Here is a 22,688-nt window from a genome sequence, read left to right on the forward strand (position 1 = left end):
AGAAATTTCAGTGGTATTTACTTGCATTCTGTCTGTTTTTGTACTATCACAAAACCAAATATTTAAACTAGCACTACTCTCAAGGTATTCCCGTTAAAGTGATTTCAGAATGTAAGTACTGAGTGAGAGAGTTTTTGAGTTTTTGGATTTGATATCCCACTTTATCACCACCCAAAGGAGTCTCAAAGCAGCTAACATTCTCCTCCCCCACAACAAACACTCTGTGAGGTGAGTGGGGCTGAGAGACTTCAGAGAAGTGTGACTAGCCCAAGGTCTCCCAGCAGCTGCATGTGGAGGAGCGGAGACACGAACCCGGTTCACCAGATTACGAGTCTACCGCTCTTAACCACTACACCACACTGGCTCTCTGAGAATCACAGAGGGTATTTGCCACAGGTTCCATGCAAGTGACCTCTCTTCTCCTCTTTGCTTTTCTTCTACGCAGTATGAACCAAGAGGACCAGGCAGGCCGTTGTACCAAAGAAGAATTTCATCTAGTTCAGCCCAGGCTTGTTCTGAAGATATAAATGCTCCTCAAGATAGCCTTGGACAGTGTAAAGAGCTTCAGGACCATAGTAACACATCTTCTTTCAATTATTCATCCCCTGAATTGTGGGTAAACTCCACCTCATCAGCCCCATATCAGAACATTCCATGCAATGGTTCCAATAGAGCAGTCCCACCAAGAGAACTCTTGGGTAAGTGATGCTTTCTCATCATTTTAAAGTATTAGTAATAATATTAATTGCAATAATTTTATTATTTATACCTGCCCATCTGGCTAGGTTTCCTCAGCCACTCTGGGCGGCTCCCAACAGAATATTGAAAACACGATAACACTTCAAACATTAAAAACTTCCCTAAACAGGACTGCCTTCAGATGCCTTCTAAAAGTCAGATAGTTGTTTTCCCCTTGACATCTGAAGGGAGGGCATTCCACAGGGCAGGTGCAACTACCGAGAAGGCCCTCTCCTGAAATAATAATAATTTTATTAAGCCAGCTCATTAAGAAGTTGCTGTACTATTTCGGGCTAGCAAAATATATTCGCAGAATAAAATGCATCAACTTCTTCTCTGCATTGAAAACTTACAGATGTTTTATCTTTGAGACCAATTTCATATTCCAAATATGGTATCCTGTTATTCGCTCTTTTGTAAGATAATTTGCTGCTTACTTAAGTGGATTAAATATTGTGCATTCCAGTACAGAAATAAGGCAGTGATGCACACAATTCAGGCCTGGGTTAGACCTAATGCCAAAACATAGGTTAGCAATAAAAAGATAAGCAGGCGCAAACTTTGGGCTCATGCGGTCTCCCCTTCAGTTGACTCGTCGGTTCAATCAAACCATGGTTTAATACCCTGGTTTGCAACCTAACTGTTGTTTGGACAAGCAACAGTTTCCCATATTCAGATGTTACTGGAAACTGCTGTTTGTTTAAAACTGAACAGAAGCTTTTAGCGTATTCACCTTGTGCGCAAAGGAGGAGTGGAAGCAGGAGCGCATGTGTGCATAAAGAGAAAGATAGAAAATAAGATTCAGAAACATCCAATCCTTCATCTGTCTGTTTTTGGGGGACAGAAGGCGGGCAGGTGTGGAGGACTCCCTGGTCCTGAATGGGGTAACTGTGCCCCTGAAGGACCAGGTGCGCAGCCTGGGAGTCATTCTGTACTCACAGCTGTCCATGGAGGCGCAGATCTATTCTGTGTCCAGGGCAGCTGTCTACCAGCTCCATCTGGTATGCAGGCTGAGACCCTACCTGCCTGCGGACTGTCTCACCAGAGTGGTGCATGCTCTGGTTATCTCCCGCTTGGATTACTGCAATGCGCTCTATGTGGGGCTACCTGGAAACTACAACTAATCCAGAATGTGGTAGCAAGACTGGTGACTGGAGCGGCCGCCGAGACCACATAACACCGGTCCTGAGAGATCTGCATTGGCTCCCAGTACGTTTCCGGGCACAATTCAAAGTGTTGGTGCTGACCATTAAAGCCCTAAACGGCCTCGGTCCAGTATACCTGAAGGAGCATCTCCACCCCCATCGTTCTTCCCGGTCACTGAGGTCCAGCGCCGAGGGCCTTCTGGCGGTTCCCTCACTGCAAGAAGCCAAGTTACAGGGAACGAGGCAGAGGGCCTTCTCGGTAGTGGCGCCCACCCTGTGGAACGCCCTCCCACCAGATGTCAAAGAGAACAACACCAGACGTTTAGAAGACATCTGAAGGCAGCCCTGTTTAGGGAAGCTTTTAATGTTTAACAATTGTATTTTAATATTCAGTTGAAAGCCGCCCAGAGTGGCTGGGAAACCCAGCCAGATGGGCGGGGTATAAATAATAAATTATTATTATTGTTATTGTATATAAACACTATTCACTTCGTCTACTCCAATATAACACCCTACATATCTGTTTTCTATAAACAGACATTATCTTCAATCCTCAAATCCAGATGACATTGATTCTTTTTCGCGCAAAATGTCTATGAGAGGTTAAAGGGGCTACCTTCTTCTTTTCTTTGCTTTCTGTTTCCAGTTCCTTCAAAGACCGCCAAGCCACCCGAGGAACCGATGAAAGTTGAGAACATCCAGCTGTCCAATTCTTTTAATTACAATATGCTCCAGCATCTTGGCCAGTTCCCTCCCCTCATGCCCAACAAGCAGATCGTGGAATCCAACAGCAACAGCCAGCCCAGCTCTGGTGCGAACAAGCCGGCCATGTCTTACGCAAGTGCTCTGAGGGCGCCACCAAAGCCCAAAGCGCCCCCTGAGCAGGCAAAAAAGAATAGCGATCCTTTGTCTTTGTTTCAGGAACTTAGTCTAGGTAGTTCATCAGGTAGCAATGGCTTTTACTCCTATTTTAAATAATCAGAATATTTTTGTAGAGAACATTTTAATTTCTATTTGTGTCAGTAGACTTAAGATAGTTGGGGCTTCCTATGCAGTTGCCACCATTTCTCTTTGTTTATATTAGTAAATATATCTTGGTTTAATTGCTTTGCTGCTAGACTTGAAGCTAACCTTTTTAAATTATATTCCGTTCTCTCCCCCCCGCCCCCACTGTGGGTCAGAAGTTTGAAAAATTTTCCCTAGAAAAACACACACTTAAAAAAAATGAAAAAAAATGTAACATTATATATGTGTTGCATTAAAGCTAGCAGCTGAAAAGTTAACTGTGCAACTTAAAAAATATATATATAATTTTTTTTAAAAGAAGTTGTCTAAATTGTATTTAAAAAAGAATTGTAAGTAGCATTTACATTTATTCAATAACATTTAGCATACTATGCTGGGTTTCTGTACCAGAAATGGCCAGTTAATGTACAAATGTATGTTATGTCTGCTTAAATTGTTTTATTATTTTTTTAAAAATAAAGGTGCAGCATCTTATAATTACTTTCAGTTTTATCAACTTTCTGTGAAAGGATGCTGCATTCTAAAACTTTTATAGTTTTAGAACCTGTATGATGTGGTATAGTAATCTCCTTTGACTGTAGGATAAAGTGAAGACCTTCTTTGCAGACCCGCACACCACTGTTTTTAACTTTTCAGAGTAAAGCAGTGGTCGATTAAAAAAAATAAAAATCAAAAAAAATCCTGCACATTTTATTTTTGGACAGGCTGCTAAATTTAGCTTGTTGGAAAGATTAATTTGATAGATTTTTTAAAAAAAGAATCATGAAATTTAAAACTTTTTTTTTTTTTTTTGCTATGTTGGGTGCTTCGTAGTTTAATAACTATTAAAAAACAATTGAGTGAATTTAGTAAAATATTTGGGTCCCCCTCCCAACTATGCATGTGTAAATGCTTGTAATCTGGTTTCTCCTACTCTTGGCTTCTCTAGAATTGTGCCGCTTTTAAGTTTTTATTTCTCCTTGCCCCCACCTCAGTAAAACCTTTTGGTACATTATTTGATGTTTACATTAAATGTGACATTATACAACGGATCTTCAGATATTTTGCTAACTGTTTTGTTTGAGGAACATCATTAAAGAAGATTTTTATGTTTGTCAAAGCTGTATCCAAATTAATCCAAAATTTTGGGGAGTCAAGTTGTGAGGGGGGGAGGGGGAGGGGGAGGACTTGTGAATCCATATGGTTGTTTTTATCTTTGTATGTTCTGCTGAGATTTTCCACAATCTTGGTCTTTTACCACTATATATTGAAAGTGAAATCTATAAAGAATTATACAGCAATATGTAACAAAATTTTGGAGAAAAAAAACATTTTAGGGTAATGTTTACCTTTCAGGTTGTGGTCTTGTACACTGTTCATACTTTTGAAGTAAGGGATGTATCTTTTATAGCTTCTACAGAGGCCCTTGTCCTCCTTTACACTTGAAAAGATCTCTCTGATCGGGGACGTTAATTTTTATCAATATTTTAATTTATTTTAATTTCCCATTGTGAGACGCGAGAGTAATATTTTCAATAGTATCATTTTTAAAAGTGTGTTTCTCTTTGAGGTGGCACAGCTCCCCACAGCTTTGAAAACATTGGGATTGACCCAGAGCCTTTTTGCTGAGCTACTGTACTTGCTGCTGTATTCAATCTGATATTTGCTCTTGTTACAATCCATTTGTCCCTGTTGGGTTTTTTTTTTTGTAAATCGTTGTGGTGAAATCTCAGCTTGGTTTGAAATCAGTATCACCTTTCTTACTGATTTCAGGCAAGTCGGGATTTCACCGAAGAGATCTGCATACTGATTTAATGCATTGCAATATCTGAATGGTTATCGGGTTTGTGGTTCAGAAATGCAGGATAAAAGCTGCATGGCTATGTAACTTGTATTTCTTAACGTTATAGAAACAAACAAAAAAGTGAAGGAGAATGTCCCTCCTCAATTTTGCTTCACAGTTTGAGCTCACAGTATCAGGGAGTTCCAGAGGCTAAGTTCTCTGCATCTTAAACAGAGCTTTCATCATTATCATTAGTATTTTTGGTCTGCTGAGTACTGCAGACAATGGCCCTAATGAAATTAGATTCATAATATCTCAGTTGGTATAAACCAGGGTTAGCCCCTTTGAAATAAATGATGCTATATCTGATGTGACCTCCTAAAGTTCTGAGTTCCAATCCTGCCCCTGGTTACTCATGGCAAATTCTATTGAAGGCAATGACATTTACCCACTCATAACCCAAGGCAGGAATGTTGTCTTTTTATCCCACTTAATGTGGACACAATAAAGAGTTGTTGGTGATACGTACAAAACCAGGGATAGGCAACCTGATGCACTCCAGATGTTTTGAACTGAATCCATCATCTTTGGCTGTACTAGGTGGGACTGATGGGAGTTGTATTCCAGAACATGTGGTGGTCCCAAGATGCCTACCCCTGTCGATGATGATAGCAGGTTAATTAGAGCTCAAATGCACTCACTCAAGTCAGCACTATATCTTCAGGGTTTCAAAATCACACATTTATATAGAGTTTTATTATTCTGTTCACCTTACCTGAAATATTAAACTAATAAATTTTGCTTGTTCGTTTACTTCAATCTGTGAGTTAGCTGAGGAACAATTGTTGACATCTGATGGCCTCATTTTTAAACTGTCATACACTGGTATTTTCATCACAGCAACTTTCTAAAAACACATGCTTTATTTTTCTTTCTTTTATTTCACCCCCCACCTCAGCCTTATTGTTGTTAAACATTTGTCGGAAGCGTATGCCTGCGTTTGGAAGACTGATATTTTATCTTTTCAGACTCCAGAGATTAAAATGAGTAAGAGGCTACAAAATAAATCCATTTACTCTGCATCAGATTATTATTATTTTTTTACAGATTGTGGATTTCGGTCAGACTTGGCATATACGGGGACCTTGGTGAGACTGATGTTTCTGAGTTGTTAAATACAGTTTTCTCCAGAGATTCAGAGCGATAGCAATTTCGAAGACAGAACTGGCTTTGCAGAGGTAGGAAAGCTCCAGACCATTCCAGTGCTCTGATATACTCAGATTGCTGGTGTTTAGTTTTACCACTGGACAAATTCTGCTCAAAAACATTCTCACTGATTTTAGTTCTTATGGAATTGCCAGTCTTTTGTCAGGAGTAGGCCATTAGTAAAGGCATACATGTTTTCAATTACCGTGAAATAAAATTTCTAACAATCCTGGCGTTTTTACAGTTTACAGCTCTTGTGTACTTAGGTCTGTACCTAAGTACATAAAAGCTTATATAATTTTCATAGTCCCTTCTCCCCCTGCCCCCCCCAGAAAGGAATAGTGCTTTCCACCATTATTTCATTTCACATTTTCAGAAACAAAATATACTAGTGTCATGGGAACGAGCATCTTTTATTTTAATAGGAGCATGCCATATATTGCTGCACTTAAAGAGAATTTTAGAATACATTAGTGGAACTACAAATGTAACCCACTTACGCTTGGTAATATTTAAAAGGAAAAGCTGCTGGTCAACATTATATTTGATACATTAGGTAAAGTAAGTATTTTTCTTCTTGCTGGAGAATTCATTTTTCTGGAAGCATCTTGAAGGGTTTCTGATGTTACGGCTATTTAACTTATCAGTCTCATTTAATTGCATTATGGTATTGGATAAATCCTAGATCCCCAGTCTCTATTTTATTTCTTCCTCCATGCCCAGAAGCCATTTTACTATTAGTTATTATAATTTTCCCTTGGTTCATCTGATCGGCCAGCTACCCTGATTCTGCCACCTACTCTATATTAATAGACCTGATCCTGCCCCAATCTTCATATGCTACTGCATCATATTTGTCACTGAGAATCCCAGTGCAGGATCTGCCTGAGTGACTGGTGATCTCTGTATTAAATGTCCACCATAGGTCTCCTGTTCTTCCTGATGGACACCCCAAATTTAGCACAAAGACCCACTTCTCACATCATTATTTTTGCTAAATAAGTGCATTTGTGTGAGAAGAGGTCTTATGAGAGCCAATGATAAAAGAAATAAAAAATTGAGGTTTTGTTTGTTATACTTGTCCAAACCTTCCTCTTGAAGAAATCCAAACTTCCAAAGTTATAGCTGGAGTTTTCATTCTAATATTTAATGGTTATAACACCCAAATATTCCTGCCTCCTTCACCTTTAGCATTTGTTTACACAATCTGTTCATCTTCCCGAATTCCTCCAGGAAAATTATCAGTGTTCAAACACCCCTACCTATGACTCTTCTGTCTGCCTGTCTTCCAGCTCATGTTATGCTCAACACTACCAGACTGAGTTACTGCACCAGAGCCTCAAATCTTAACCCCCCCCCCATAATGCTATGAGGACAGAGCTGATGTGGCTTGTTCTATTTGATCAAAATCTGATCCTTAGCAAATTGCAACGTTTACTAGACAAATACGAATTAGACAAGTTACATTTGGGAACATCTGTCTTGTTTGTAGACTTGCAGCCCAAGCATTTTGTACTCAAGTTTCCTTGTCACGAAGACCCCAAAAGTAGCTTAAAATGTGGATTTGTGAGGATTTGTGCTAACAGTTCTGACTCTAGTAGTGTATCCCTCACAAGGTGTGTTTGTGTATTTGATTACGTGGTGAAAAATAAGGTTTACTGGCATTGCACTGCAGTTTTAAGTGGAGCTGCTTGTCTTGCTGCTCCAAGATAATGCAAAATGGTTTCTCTTAGGATTCAGCTTTAAATTAAATGTGAAGGGTAAAGTATGTGTGGTGAAGATTGTATCCAATGAAGTATTCCTATTAAAATAGGACTTTCCACCTGCATAACAGGACTTCTTTTCTCCCCTCTCACAGAACTGCTCTGGAGGGTTGAGGGGACACCCAGAACAGTTTGGAGGGTGGGGATGGGGGAATAGAGAAAGAATGAGAGAAAAAGAAAAAGCCCTGTTGCACAGGCAATTTCATTGGAGTCAACTCATGGTGAATTCTGAATCTGCTTCCTGTCCCATCCATATCAGTAGAAATGTACCTATTTAGGCAGGCCATCTTCTCGGAGTGGGCATTGTATTTCTCTCCCGATGTAAGATTGAATATCCTTCCACTTATATTCTATTAGTCTTTGCTGCAGGTATTTACCCCCTTCTTTCTTGCAGTATGCATACTACCTACTTAGCTATTGACATTGATTTTGACAGCAGCCATTAGTCTGAGATGTGGAGTTGCTCATACGTCCATTTTGGTTTTTTTTCTTTTTCTTTTTTTTTTTTTTTTGCTCATGCTCTGATACACTGCGGTGTAACACCACATGACGTCATCATAAATCTCTTTCAACCTATTCTTTATTATATATTTTTCTAGATACCTCCCGCCCCCCACCGCCATGCCCTCCTCTGCAGTATGTCACTGCCAGATGCCCTGCTCAAGTCTAATAAGTAAATTCTTTGTTTTCCTATAGTGCACTCTGGGCTTTAAAACCCGGTATTAAATAATAAACCCTCTTTAATCTACACACTAAAAACAAAAAAGTTCTACCTTCAAGGCCGGCCTTAGCTAAAACTGAGGTAATGTTTAACAGCATATAGAGATGGAGATGGGAGGCTGAGGGGGTGGGGAAAATCTCATCTTGCTTTTGGAAGCAAATACATTGCCTCATGGTTAGGCTGGTCACTTTTGCCTTTAGTAAATGCAGTCATCATATAAAAGCCATTTGAGAATTAAGTAAAGAAGTAACCGGGAGGCTCATTTGCAAGACAACAGCCCAGTTTAAGCAACCGGCAGGCTTTAAGGTGATCACCTGACGGCTGCTGAAGGATTTAGCCAGCATAGCCTATGCACTCGGCCATGATTGTGGCTTCAAAGGGGCATATAGTGGTTGGAGCAGGACATGTATATGTTCTATATGGAAGCACCACGTAATGGGTACTGCCATACATTCCTCACCAGGTTTGAGCTCATCACCCATTCCTACAAGTGATTGTAGGGTGAAATGGAACGTCTGGGAGCACATATCTTCATCCTGCTGGAAATGTTGGATGCAGATGTTGGCACAAGCATCTCTCAAAACTCCTGAAGCACCTCTGCGAGGTGCATGTGCCTGCAATTCTGTCATGACATGGAAATGGGAGGGAAGCTACCATGAAAGATACCAGCTAGCTCAGGTTTTTTGTGTGTGTGCAACAGTCTCTAATGAGAGAAGGGTGTACCTGAGGCTCTGTAACTGGGATGCCATTGTGGTTCTGTGGATAAATTCCCCTTTAATGTGGGTCTGTTAGTAAAAGGGAGTTAGAAAAACGATCTCTTTTGAATAGAGATTATCTCCAATTTAATCCCATTCTCTGAGAGGCAAGATAAATACCCTCGGTGAAATAACTGAGGTGGTTGTGTTGCAAATGATACTCAACGTGGCTTACTTTAGCAAAGAAAATGGCCTTATATTAAAAAGTTAGTACTATCTAGTATTAGCGGAAACCTCAGACGTAGCTCAGAAGAGTTGCAAAGCACCAATAATGTTCTAAACCTTTCAGAACACAAATTGCATTAACTGTCCACCGGTGGTCAAGACTGCTAAATCCAGAAGGTGCTTTTGAAATGGTTTCACCAAGTTTTGTTTTGTTTTGTTTTTTTGCGATTCCTTGTAAACTGCGTGGAGGACTGGGTCTTACAGTATCTTCAAGTGTAATGATTGTCTTGGTGCACTCTTTATTTTTAAAGATTAATGGTAACACAAAAATGTATTTTACTGCTACATTTAAAATGTATTTATAATAAAAATGCCTTTTTAATAAATAATATTGAAATTTACCAGTGCATCATGTTTGCTGTACATGCTGATGGATTGTCTCAGAAAAAACTCCCAGCAATATTACATGTTGTTTGAATTGAGCAGTTGTTTGAATTGAGACCTAAATATTTGTGGGGAGATGATTTTTTTTGCTGTTTGCTTTTAAGTGGAAGAAGAGGCAAAGTGAAGCTATGTTTGCAAGCAGTCGGTCCAGCTGTTCTCTGTTAAGAGAGGTCTTATCAACCTCTGGGGTGTTCACAATAAAATAAACCCATTTCATGCATCTTTCAACATGGCACTGACATGCAGCTTAAGAACCATGCCTTAACATCTGCTCTAGTACTTAATAATGTTACAAGCATTCTCTTCACTGCCAAGAAGCATATCACAGCTGTTAAACAGAACTGTATATAGGCACTCCCAAATAGCATTGACTACAAATTGTACAGAGGTCCCTGAACCCATTGCTTTTTCTTCCGTGACATAGAAGGTCATCTGTTTCACTGAGTACTGCTTGTCTAAGTATAGATCAGCCTGATGGGAACAATAATGTTCTGGTTCTGCTGTGCCCTGTGCCGTATCCCTGTCTATGGCAGGCCTGGGAACAAAATAATTGCATGTTGAGCAATGGGAGGAGGTGGGGTGGCCAAGTGTAGGAGCCAAGGACAGAGCTAAACCAGTTTTAGTTTGGTTCCCATGCTCCTCCTGGTTGTGCAAGGGCAACAACAGGTTAAGGAGGCACCTGAGAGCCAGTGCTACTCCCCTGGACTGGATACAAGTAAGAAGGCAGGAGAAGCAGATACTGTGTGAGGGCAGACATAAGATTGCAGTGCCCCGTTTGTTTTAATAGATCAGCCATCACGGCTAAGAAGTGAGTGACTCCAAAGTGACTTTTAAAGCCCTAAATGGCCTTGGTCCTATATACCTGACAGAGTGTCTCCACCCCCATCGTTCAGCCCAGACACTGAGGTCCAGCGCCGAGGGCACGGTGGCAGTTCCCTCACTGTGAGAAGTGAAGTTACAGGGAACCAGGCAGAGGGCCTTCTTGGTAGTGGCACCCACCCTGTGGAATGCCCTCCCATCAGATGTCAGGGCAATAAACAACTATCTGACTTTTAGAAGACATCTGAAGGCAGCCCTGTTTAGGGAAGTTTTTAAGGATCAATGTTTTGTTGTGGTTTTAATATTCTGTTGGGAGCTGCCCAGAGTGCCTGGGGAAACCCAGCCAGATGGGCAGGGTATAAATGGTTTGTTATTATTATTAAAGATAATGTTTGGAGCGATGGTGGCAATGGAATTTTGTGGTTCACCTCAAGGATGATCCTTCTGTGTGGGTATGGACAGGAGCAGCCAAGCGGTCATTAGGAATATCCTAAAGGAATGGCTGTTCTTTGTTGTGGATTGGAGATGAGCATGAATTTCTCAGTAAGATAATTGCTTTGGGTAGGCCTAATTCTCATTTATTTGGAGGAAATTGCTCCTCCACACAGCCATTTTGAATGATACGCGTCCCCTCTCCAAGGAAGCCTTACTGTTTTTTCCCTTAACATTTTGAGCACAGACTTTTGCAGTTCAGGATGGCCACATTTAACTTGGATGATGTGAGATGGGGAAGCAGAACGAAGAACAAGGAAGTATGCCAGATTTTGTGCGCTTTAGTCTTGGGACAGAATAGTGCCTCTTAAAGGGGGTAAGCCTGAAATTCCTTACTGCTAAACCTTTATTCTAGCTGATATAGAGCAATAAGAATGTAATAAAATAGAATCAACACACACACTACATTGTCATAGGCAGAAGGGCAACAATAACTAGTCTGGGGATGGATAGGTGTAAGTAGAACAATTTGTGGCAAGTGTAGTTTAAGATTAAGTGAGGTTACAGGGAACCAGTCAGAGGGCCTTCTCGATAGTGGCGCCCGCCCTGTGGAACGCCTTCCCATCAGATGCTAAGGAACTAAATACAGTGGTACCTCTGGTTACATACGCTTCAGGTTACATACACTTCAGGTTACAGACTCCGCTAACTACCTTGGGTTAAGAACTTTACCTCAGGATGAGAACAGAAATTGTGTTCCGGCGGTGTGACGGCAGCAGGAGGCCCCATTAGCTAAAGTGGTACCTCAGGTTAAGAACAGTTTCAGGTTAAGAACGGACCTCCAGAACGCATTAAGTACTTAACCCAAGGTACCACTGTATCTGACTTTTAGAAGACACCTGAAGGCAACCCTGTATTGGGAAAATTTTAATGTCTAATGTTTTACCATTTTTATGTGCTGTAAGCTGTGCAGAGTGGCTGGGGAAACCCAGCCAGATGGGTGGGGTATAAATAATAAAATTATTATTAGTATTATTTATTATCATTATCATCATCATTATTATAATGGCCTGTTGAACTGAGAGATGAGAGATGCTGAGAACTACTTCACACAATTTGTTTTCAAAGGGTATCCTGATCAAATGCTTTATGTGTACATGTACACACATGACAAATGTATTTGCAAACATATATCCCAGATTCTCTCATCTGTGAATTGGGATTGGACTTGGCCTCCTTGACAAGTGTACATTGGTAGAAAAAGCAGGTTTGCCGGTATATAAAAATATTAAAGTTTTCCTGATATATCTCTGTGATGGTTCCGTGTACCTCCCTGGAGGGACAAAGTATCAGAGTCACCAAAAGTAAAACTGGCCAAAGCACATGACTGATCACATGACTGGAGCAGTCATTAAAAAAGGACTACATTAGCAACTACGAGAGGGAAAGCCTTGGAATTTTTGCAGCACACAATTAAAGTACGTAATATGCTCCGAGATATCACTATATTGCCATTAGAATTCCTCTCCCCCCTCATTCTTTTGCCTGTAAACAGCTGTACTTAAGAAATTCTCAGTGTTCAAGTGCTTTTTAAAATTAGACCCGACCGCAACCAAAGGCTGCATAGATATTTAGTCAACATGTTCATTAGATGCTGGTTTTAACCGTTAAAGCCCTAAACGGCCTAGGACCCTCGTACCTACGGGACCGCCTCTCCTGGTATGTCCCACAGAGGAACTTACGGTCTTCAAATAAAAACATCTTGAAGGTCCCAGGCCACAGAGAAGTTAGGCTGGCCTCAACTAGAGCCAGGGCTTTTTCGGCTGTGGCTCCAACCTGGTGGAACACTCTGTCACAAGAGACTAGGGCCCTGCGGGACTTGACATCTTTCCGCAGGGCCTGCAAGACAGAGCTGTTCCGCCAGGCCTTTGGCCAGGGCACAGCCTGACTCCCTCCCTCGGCAATCTTCGCGGAGCTCTGGCCCAATGGTGGCCAGTGGCTTGAATTTAATTAATTTTATAATGAATGATTTTAGAGTGTTGTTTGTGCTGTACTTTTGTACTGTTTTATTGTTGTTAGCCGCCCTGAGCCCGGCTTTGGCTGGGGAGGGCGGGATATAAATAAAATTTATTATTATTATTATCTTATTTTTAGTGCCCCAGCATGCCTTGGGCATACAAACAAGTCTATCTAGTAGCGTTGCCTGTCAGATACTAAGAGTTGCTGTCCTATAAAGTGTATAATTGTGCTAGTTGGGACGATTAATTTCCCGTTCAAGGAAACCAAATCCCATATGGAATTTTAGTAAGCAGTTGTTGGCTGATGGAAATTAATAAGGGCTAAACAAAAAAGGGGGCTTTTCACAGAGCAGAATCCATTGATACACAGAGGGCACAACATGGGGTCTTGCTTTCCACCATTTTCTCAACCAATACAAAACAATAGATGCTTCCTATATTCTCATAATTTTTGAGCTGCTACAGCTTTTACTCGAACTTGTTGGCAGCTTCATCATCATCATCTGTTTATCTATATGCCACTTTCCCACAAAATCATGCCCAAAATGGCTCTCACAACATCTCAAGTGAGCAATTAACTATAACAGTAGACTCCCAGCTGCCATCTTGCTTTCTCCCCAAAAATTTTCTTTATGTTTACCCCCCATATCTGCAGCAGTTTAAGTATTGTGTGTTGGGAATTTTGAAGACTTGCTTCCTCGTTCTCTTTCCCCTACTTTATTTTCTCTCTTCAGTAATTTCTCTTAAACTTCAAAATGTGAGCTGTCTCATTCCTTCCTCTGAAGTAGCCAAGGTCTACTATGGAACAGGCGAAGTTACTAGAGCAGTATGTGAGATGATAGGAGTTTATATCTACATCAGGGGTGGGGGATCTCCAGTGTGCGAGCCAAATTTGGGCCACCAGGCCTCTGCATTTGACCTGTGAGACTGTTCCCCCAATTCAAACCCATCTTGCCCACGTCTGACAGATAGGGACATAGCTGGATTGAACTCCCTGGGCATCAGCAGATGGGTGGGGAATTCAGTCCTGTTTGGTTTGGATGCTTGAGGGAGTTCCCCACAGGGAACTGGCAGGTGCACTGAACCCTATAGAAAGCAGGATTGAAAATCAGCTGATGCACAAGGAGTTCCGTCCTCCTTGGCTGCTGCCCCATCCCCGGCCAACTTTTACAAGTGGGCAAGACCATCCACCTGTCAAGTCACCTGGCATCACCATGCAGACCCTCCAAGTACAGTGGTACCTCTGGTTATGAACTTCATTCGTTCCGGAGGTCCGTTCTTAACCTGAAACTGTTCTTAATCTGAGGTACCACTTTAGCTAATGGGGCCTCCCACTGCCGCTGCGTCGCCGGCACACGATGTTCTGTTCTCATCCTGAGGTAAAGTTCTTAACCCAAGGTACTACTTCTGGGTTAGTGGAGTCTGTAACCTGAAGTGTTTGTAACCCGAGGTCTTTGTAACCCGAGGTATCACTGTATCCCTATTTTCCAGGGACAGTCCCAGGTTTACAGAAGCCGTCTTGGTTTCTGATTTGATCCCAGAATGTCCCACTTTTCCATTAAAGGTAAAGGGACCCCTGACCATTAGGTCCAGTCGTGGCTGACTCTGGGGTTGCGGCGCTCATCTTGCTTTATTGGCCGAGGGAGCCGACGTACAGCTTCCGGGTCATGTGACCAGCATGACTAAGCCGCTTCCGGCAAACCAGAGCAGCACACGGAAATGCCGTTCCTGCCGGAGCGATACCTCTTTATCTACTTGCACTTTGACGTGCTTCCGAAGTGCTAGGTTGGCAGGAGCAGGGACCGAGCAACGGAGCTCACCCTGTTGCAGGGATTCGAACCACCGACCTTCTGATCGGCAAGTCCTAGGCTCTGTGGTTTAACCCACAGCACCACCCGCATCCCTTCCACTTTTCCTTAGGACATCCATATTTCCATAGGAGTATGTGGTAGGATGTCCTTACTTTCATCAGAGAAATGTTGGAGGGTTTGAAGTTATGTGACCCACGAGCCAAGGAGGTGAATAACTATACAACCTTTAGAAGACTATATGACCTTTAGAAGACAAGGCAGCCCTGTATAGGATAGTTTTTTTTTTTAAAGAAAAAAAAAGTTTTATTATGTTTTTCTATATGTTGGAAGCTGCCGAAAGTGGCTGGGGTGACCCAGTCAGATGGGAGGGGTATAGATAATAGGGACGTTCCTATTTCATAATAATCTTATTATCATTGGAGAAATGTTGGAGGGTATGCATCATGTATACTCTACATGAATCTCTCTTTAGAGTACTAAATCCAAGCCAAGATAGTTGCTTAGAAAAATATAGGCGGAGAGGAACAAACACACAACCTTCTTTTACCTCAGCTGACATAGCTATACTAATGAAAATGAAGTGTGACACAATTTGAGGTTGGGCAGAGACGCTGCAGATAAATGACTATATGCATATATTGACTATGTCAGAATCCCTGGTTTTCTGCCAGGACAAGTGATAGAGGGACATTAGGGAACCCACTTTAAATTGGATTTCATATTGCATACAGCTACTGAGCTTCTAGCTAAAGATACTGTATTTACCTTTTAGGGAAAGTTTTGTGTCTCTCTCAATCAAGTCAGGATAAATGTTCAGCTTCCATATAATTAGATATAGTAGCAATTAAATTAAATCTCCAACAGTATAAATAGATATGTGCGAAAAATCCCTTTACAAATTGTGACAGGCAGCTTCGTTATGTCGTGAGGTAGCCTTTGGGAAAACGAGGAAAGCAGCTAAGCCTGATAAAGGATTGTTGAATATTGCTGTTTTTAGAAGTTGTGTGGCCCAGTAGAACAATGGTAGGGCTCAGATTTAGAAACCTCTTTACTAACGTCCCGACCTTTACATTTACTTATTAAAACTATTTCCATACCACTATTCATGTAAACATCACAAGGTGGTAGTAGTGATGCAGACCTTCCAAGTATCCCTATTTTCCAGGGATGTCCCTGATTTCGAGAAGCCGTCCCGGTTTCTGATTTGATCCTGGAATGTCCCGCTTTTCCTTAGGACGTTCCTATTTTCATTGGAGAAATGCTAGAGGGTATGGAGTTTTCTGACCCCCAAGCTGTCTAAAGGCAATCCTGTATAGAGAAGTTTTTTTAAAAAAATGTTTTAGGTTTTTATGTATGTTGGAAGCTGCCCAGAGTGGCTGGGGCAACCCAGTAAAATGTGTGAGGTATATATAGTAAAATTATCATTATGGAATGGGACGTCCCTATGTTCATTGGAGAAATGTTGGAGGATACGGTAATGTACAAAAAGGTCAGTAAAATTACCTCAACATTTAGTTACTGAAAAAAACAAAGCAGCCAACATTTGGCCAAAGCAGATATATTATTAGGTTAAACTGGCATTAATATCCATCAAAGGCCTGAGGGAATACATTATTTATTTTTTAGCAGACGCTGAAATGTGATCCAAGTTGGTGCCTGCCTTAACTCAATGGAGTGGCCATTCTGACAAGGGCACCACTACTAAAAAGGCCCTCCACTGCATTACCACCAAACAGTTCTCTCAGGGTAGTAAGGCAACCAGGAAGGCCTCACTGGAAAACCTCGGTGATTGGGTAGGTCAGTATGGAGGAAAGTTCTCCCTCAGATAGCTTGCACCTAAATTGTTAGGGACGTGGGTGGCGCTAGGGACGTGGGTGGCGCTGTGGGTAAAACCTCAGCACCTAGGACTTGCTGATCGTATGGTCGGCGGTTCAAATCCCCGCGGCGGGGTGTGCTCCCGTCGTTCGGTCCCAGCGCCTGCCAACCTAGCAGTTTGAAAGCACCCCCGGGTGCAAGTAGATAAATAGGGACCGCTTACCAGCGGGAAGGTAAACGGCGTTCCGTGTGCTGTGCTGGCTTGCCAGATGCAGTTTGTCACGCTGGCCACGTGACCCGGAAGTGTCTGCGGACAGCGCTGGCTCCCGGCCTCTAGAGTGAGATGAGCGCACAACCCTAGAGTCTGGCAAGACTGGCCCAAACGGGCAGGGGTACCTTTACCTTTACCTTAAGTCAAAACTAAAACCGGGTTTGTGTTTTATGTCCCTTCAAAATGGGGGCAGGCAGAGCTTGAGATATTTTCAGAGCTTAAATAAAGAATAATGCCCTGAACATTTTGTTCTGATGATGTTCAAGGAACATCAACCTAAAAGTATGTGTTTCTTTTTCTTTTTGAAAGAGTCATTTCTTCAGTGCCTCCTACATTTATTCTCTGTCTTCTCAGTGGCACCTCTTCCTTGGTGAAAGGTGGTGATCTTCTGCTTTGTTACACTGCATGATGTGGAGTATATGGGGTCAGTTTGTTAGAAAAAGTTAGTTTTGGAGGAGATCGCTTGCAGCCCTCCAATCCTAAGAATACAATTTTAAACGTGATTTCACAATTTCCCCCAGTCAAGATGTCTCACTGAGCTCAAATAAAATCACAAAAGCTGACATTAAACAGCAGGGTGCTTGTACTGTGGTTAGGAAGACTCTTCCACCCTGACATTATCCAAAATCCTTTTTTTATTGTTATGCGCTTAATGATGTCGTACATTCCACAGAGTATTTGTAACATTATTTACAGTCATTCGCCAATCAAGTCCTCATCCAGTGATAGAGATGGAGAATATGGTTAACTCACAGAGGAAGGCAAGAATATGCCTTGTATTTTTTTGCTTCCCCCTCATATTTTATGGAAGCTGGGTGGGGTAAAAAAAATGGATAAAAGCGCTCTCTTAAATGCACATTTCCATTCAAGTGGATTAATGCTATCCGTTCCTCATCTACATTGGGCATATTACAAACTGATAGTGCCGCAGAGCACAATTATTTGTACACGATTCCGGAGCCAGTAATCTTAACACTTTTATTTTTTGTTTTAAATGAACGATGCTTTGTATTTAACCTCCCCCTTCGATTCCACAAACAAGTGTTCTCCAAAGATTCTTCAGTCATCCTACACTGTCTCCTGGAGGCCTCTTATAATATCTATATATATAGCTGACCTTTCTGTATGCATGCTCAGAACAGGGGGATAGGATGTTACTTAAGTAGCAATCCGAGCCCGGAGTGGCTTAATGCTCTGGCTCGGCATCCATACAAGTCTCCCAGGGATTCTGGGGCATGCGAGGCAAGGAGATGAGCAGCAGAGCAATCCCACAGATGAAGAGCAGGACAAAGGAGGCGCAGGCACAGGCGAAGGACCACGAGTAGTAGTACTCTATCCAGACCGTGTAATCGCTGTCAATCATCCTTTTGACAGACTGCCTCATGACTTCCACGGATATGATAATGCACAAGCCTGGAGGGAGGGAAGAAAGGAAAAGCTGTAAACAGCTGACAAACAGGGTTCGCTGTCGTGATCTTAATTGGTTTTGGGCTTAGCTGAATGCAACATCTTCTTTCTGATTGCCCACCATTGCTGGAATATAGAATAGAATGTCCAGTCCAGCACCACTTGCTTGTCACAGAGATGCCTATGGGAAGCCCGTAAGCAAGACATAAAGGCAACAGCATCATCTCGCTGTTGTTCCCCAGCACCTGGCATTTTGAGGCATGCTACCTCTGATCGGGACGTGGGTGGCGCTGTGGGTTAAACCACAGAGCCTAGGCCTTGCCGATCAGAAGGTCGGCGGTTTGAATCCCTGCAACGGGGTGAGCTCCCGTTGCTTGGTCCCTGCTCCTGCCAACCTAGCAGTTTGAAAGCACCTCAAAGTGCAAGTAGATAAATAGGTACTACTCCGGCGGGAAGGTAAACGGCGTTTCCGTGCGCTGCTCTGGTTCGCCAGAAGTGGTTTAGTCATGCTGGCCACATGACCCGGAAGCTGTACGCCGGCTCCCTCGGCCAATAAAGCGAGATGAGCGCCGCAACCCCAGAGTCGGTCACAACTGGACCTAATAGTCAGGGGTCCCTTTACCTTTACCTTTACCTTTACCTCTGATCGGTGGGATACAGCCAATATGATTTGTTGCCTTCAACAGCCTTATCCTCCATGTTCTGTGCGTTTGTGAGTCTGGGTGTGCTCATGCACACAGGCCACATGTGTATGTGTATGCATGCACACAACAAAAGCTGTGAAGGCTGGCCTGGCCATAGCCTTTGCCAGCAAAATTTTCTTTCTTTCTTCAGGAAGGCCAGGAAAAAAATTCCTTAAAGGAATGGAGGATTGTGTGAGAGACCCATCAGAGTCCGAGGAGGGTGTTCCCCGCCCGCCAGCTAAGACAGTGATGGCCAAACTTGGCCCTCCAGCTGTTTTGAGTCTACAATTCACATCATCCCTGACCACTGGTCCTGTTAGCTAGGGATGATGGGAGTTGTAGTCTCGAAACAGCTGGAGGGCCAAGTTTGGCCATCACTGAGCTAAGAGAAGTGTGTGTGTGTGTGTGTGTGTGTGTGTGTGTGTGAGAGAGAGAGAGAGAGAGCATCTGTGCAAGAGAGAAAAGGAACACAAGAAGCTGTCATTTAAGACAAGAGAGATGGTGACAGAGAGCTAGCTGGAGGCTGGCAAGTATCTTGGGATGCTGGAGTGGCTCTCTGGGGATCTGATGAAGATTAGTGGATTTGCTGCTTGTCTTAAGCTGCTTGTCTCTACCTGTGCTCCACTTCTATATTTGCAAATAAGTGAAATATTACGACGAGACCAAGAAAGAAGGCAAACTTTGGTAACTTTTAGCTGCTCAGGGAAGTGAGAGGCACATAATGAAGGACTTCAAGAGGCTTGAACGAACAATCACAACATATCCTGAGAAGTTTGAGTACGCTTAGCAGAACCAGCATGCAATGACAAGGCAGCTTTACAAATGGAGCCCAATATGTGGTCTCTGTCTTACACCAAGAGGAAATTAAGAGCAATGAACTAGCTCAGTATGTTTCTTTCCGAGGTGAAAGTAATTGTTTCCTTCTTTGGCATGCCACTCAAATCTGCCCCCCTCCGTTATTTCAATCTTTATCAACATTCTGCCCCCCCATCTTCCCCTGAATTTGATTCACACCATGAAATCTGCATCCATTTACCCCCTTGTGTGATGATCTACCTGAAAAGGTGTAAAACATAGCAGCTGGTCTTAGGAGATAATCCATCTTTTTCCTGAAGGATAAGAGGACACAAATAGTTCCGATGATGGAAAAGCCAACGCTGAAGATGGCAATGGCAGCTGCAGAAATGCTGTATTCTGTCAAGACAAAACACAGAGGGGAAAAATGACGACTCTATTCAGACAACTCTTCAAGCCGCATTGGTCCTGCAGAATTCCTTTAAAGCAAATAAAAATCATTAAGAATATGTGGTGGTGGTGGTGAAGGCTTATGACAGTCCAAGGCTTTCCATGTGCAGTTGTTATTTCATTTATTATTTCATTCATTAATTGATAGTTTGTGTTTTGACATTTCATATTTATCTGACTAGAGCAAGCCAGCAGCAAATCACACCAAGAAAGTTGGAGTTAACTCTTTATTAGCAAAAACAGGATCTGCACAGGAGTGTCAGGCCTAATGAGCACAGCAACTTATCTCCGGTAGGTCTTGCCCCAGTGAGGCAGTCGCTCAGACTGAAGGTCCCTGCCTTCCAACAGCTGCCTAAGTCCCCTCTTCTCCAGGTTTCCCCCAAGCAATCTGAGACTGAGTCTGCACGAATCTACGTAACTTCTCCTCTGCCCTTTTCATCCCTCTCCTGGTTCTGGGAGACCAGGGGAGGGGAGCTTGTCACAACAGTAGGGGGAGACACCCATGCCACTTCCCCTGCTGGATTCATCTCTGCCTCTTGGCCTCCCTCCTCTTGAGCCGTTTAAGGTTGTATAAGGTTGAGAGTCCCATGGACTGCAAGAAGATCAAACCTCTCCATTCTGAAGGAAATCAGCCCTGAGTGCTCACTGGAAGGACAGAGCCTGAAGCTGAGGCTCCAATACTTTGGCCACCTCATGAGAAGAGAAGACTCCCTGGAAAAGACCCTGATGTTGGGAAAGATGGAGGGCACAAGGAGAAGGGGACGACAGAGGATGAGATGGTTGGACAGTGTTGTCAAACCTACGAACATGAGTTTGACCAAGCTGCGGGAGGCAGTGGAAGACAGGAGTGCCTGGCGTGCTCTGGTCCATGGGGTCACGAAGAGTCGGACTAAACGATTAAACGAATAAACAACAACAACAAGGTTGTATAGGTCTATTGAGCCAGGAAACTTATTGGCAGTGCAGTTGGACCAGGACTGGAGTTATATACAGTTTGAGAAGCTCATTGCTCAGGATTGGGACATTTCCTTCCGATCTCACTTACAGCTCTGTTTTCTTTGAGCCAAGGCTTCAGGTCAGCACTCTTGCACTGCATAGCTAAGCTAAGTATGTTGTATGTTATGAAGCCAAACAAACAAGCCAATGTCTGAACAAGGAAAGGATGGGTATGTTAATTTAATAATTCAGAGGTTTGTTTACATATTGCATTAGTTTGCAGATATATTTAATATTTAATACGCACAGCCATGCATTAACATTACAGTGGCTGATATTTGCCTTCTATGTTGTTTTTAAGTGTTGCAATGCCCCACTCCCCATTTGTTCAATCTAGGAGAAATCTTGAAGGTTATTTTCCTGCTAATTGGCTCCAATATAAGTGCACTGCTTTTTCCAAAAAGGCAAACGTGTTTCACTTTAATCTGTTGCTTTCTGATTACATATTTTCCTTCATGTTTTTCTGTCCCAAATCACATAGGGGGAAAAGGGCAGCGTCTGATTTTAACATCAAAAATGCACCCCAGTGAAAGGTGCTGAACCCACCCGTCTGCCTGCAGTTTACAGCCCCAGTTTTCTCCTCAAGGGCTTGAGAGAAACTCCGGGACTGGAAGTCACCTAAGTCTGGAGAAAAGCACCAAGGGAGGGGAGCTGCAGGAGTTGAAGAAGCTGAGGGAGGCAGACCTTTGGCAGTGGGAGGTTTCTGCCCTCCCCCTTGGCAACCACTTTTGCAATTGCAGCTGGAGTCCCCTTACCTGGGCAGTCCTCCTGTGTATTAAATAAGCACCAAGCAAACTTGTCCATGTCAGTTACTCATTTCCCCAAAAATTCAGCTTGCCCCACATCAGTTACCTAATACCCTTATGCATTTTTATTTTGCACATACAGTGGTACCTCAGGATGCGAACGGGATCCGTTCTGGAGCCCCATTCGCACCCTGAAGCAAACTGCGTGTCTGCGGGTTGCGATTTGCCGCTTCCGTGCATGCGTGTGACATCATTTTGAGCATCTGCGCATGCGTGCGCGGCGAAACCCGGAAGTCACGCAACCCGAAAGTGCTCAACCTGAAGCAACTTCAATCCGAGGTATGACTGTATATGTTATCCTGTAAATATGCACAGTTTTGCAAACAAGGTTTCCCCAATACAACACATTTTGTACAGTGGTACCTCAGGTTAAGTACTTAATTCGTTCCTGAGGTCCATACTTAACCTGAAACTGTTCTTAACCTGAAGCACCACTTTAGCTAATGGGGCCTCCAGCTGCTGCCGTGCCGCCAGAGCACAAATTCTGTTCTCATCCTGAAGCAAAGTTCTTAACCTGAAGCACTATTTCTGGGTTAGCGGAGTCTGTAACTTGAAGTGTATGTAACCTGAAGCGTATGTAACCTGAGGTACCACTGTACATTGTTTTCACTAGATATATGCATTTTTGTGAATACCGTACTTTCCCCTCACATTATAAGA

General features: G+C 42.8%; 2 protein-coding genes and 1 long non-coding RNA gene across 6 annotated transcripts in view; 2 read left to right on the plus strand and 1 right to left on the minus strand.

Moving 5' to 3' along the window:
• Window positions 1-9,682, plus strand: part of HELZ (helicase with zinc finger) — a 120,790-nt gene extending 111,108 nt beyond the window's left edge. For all 4 annotated transcript variants that reach the window (XM_079965331.1, XM_079965333.1, XM_079965332.1 and 1 more), the window contains 2 exons: window positions 446-698; window positions 2,530-9,682. In XM_079965331.1, coding sequence (XP_079821457.1) covers window positions 446-698; window positions 2,530-2,861 — 585 coding nt within the window. In that variant the 3' untranslated portion in view covers window positions 2,862-9,682. The remainder of the gene's footprint in view (window positions 1-445; window positions 699-2,529) is intronic.
• A 2,033-nt stretch (window positions 9,683-11,715) lies between these two features.
• The window catches only part of LOC307210142, a 225,798-nt gene continuing 214,825 nt past the window's right edge, over window positions 11,716-22,688 (plus strand). Inside the window, exon 1 of the long non-coding RNA XR_013835866.1 lies at window positions 11,716-12,454. This is a non-coding gene — a long non-coding RNA (uncharacterized lncRNA). The remainder of the gene's footprint in view (window positions 12,455-22,688) is intronic.
• The window catches only part of CACNG1 (calcium voltage-gated channel auxiliary subunit gamma 1), a 38,114-nt gene continuing 33,281 nt past the window's right edge, over window positions 17,856-22,688 (minus strand). The window contains exons 3-4 of the mRNA XM_079965704.1: window positions 20,038-20,175; window positions 17,856-18,304 (exon numbers count right to left, since the gene is read on the minus strand). Coding sequence (XP_079821830.1) covers window positions 18,078-18,304; window positions 20,038-20,175 — 365 coding nt within the window. The 3' untranslated portion in view covers window positions 17,856-18,077. The remainder of the gene's footprint in view (window positions 18,305-20,037; window positions 20,176-22,688) is intronic.

This window comes from Podarcis cretensis (assembly GCF_951804945.1).
Source record: "Podarcis cretensis genome assembly, chromosome: 2".
Lineage (NCBI taxonomy): Eukaryota > Metazoa > Chordata > Lepidosauria > Squamata > Lacertidae > Podarcis > Podarcis cretensis.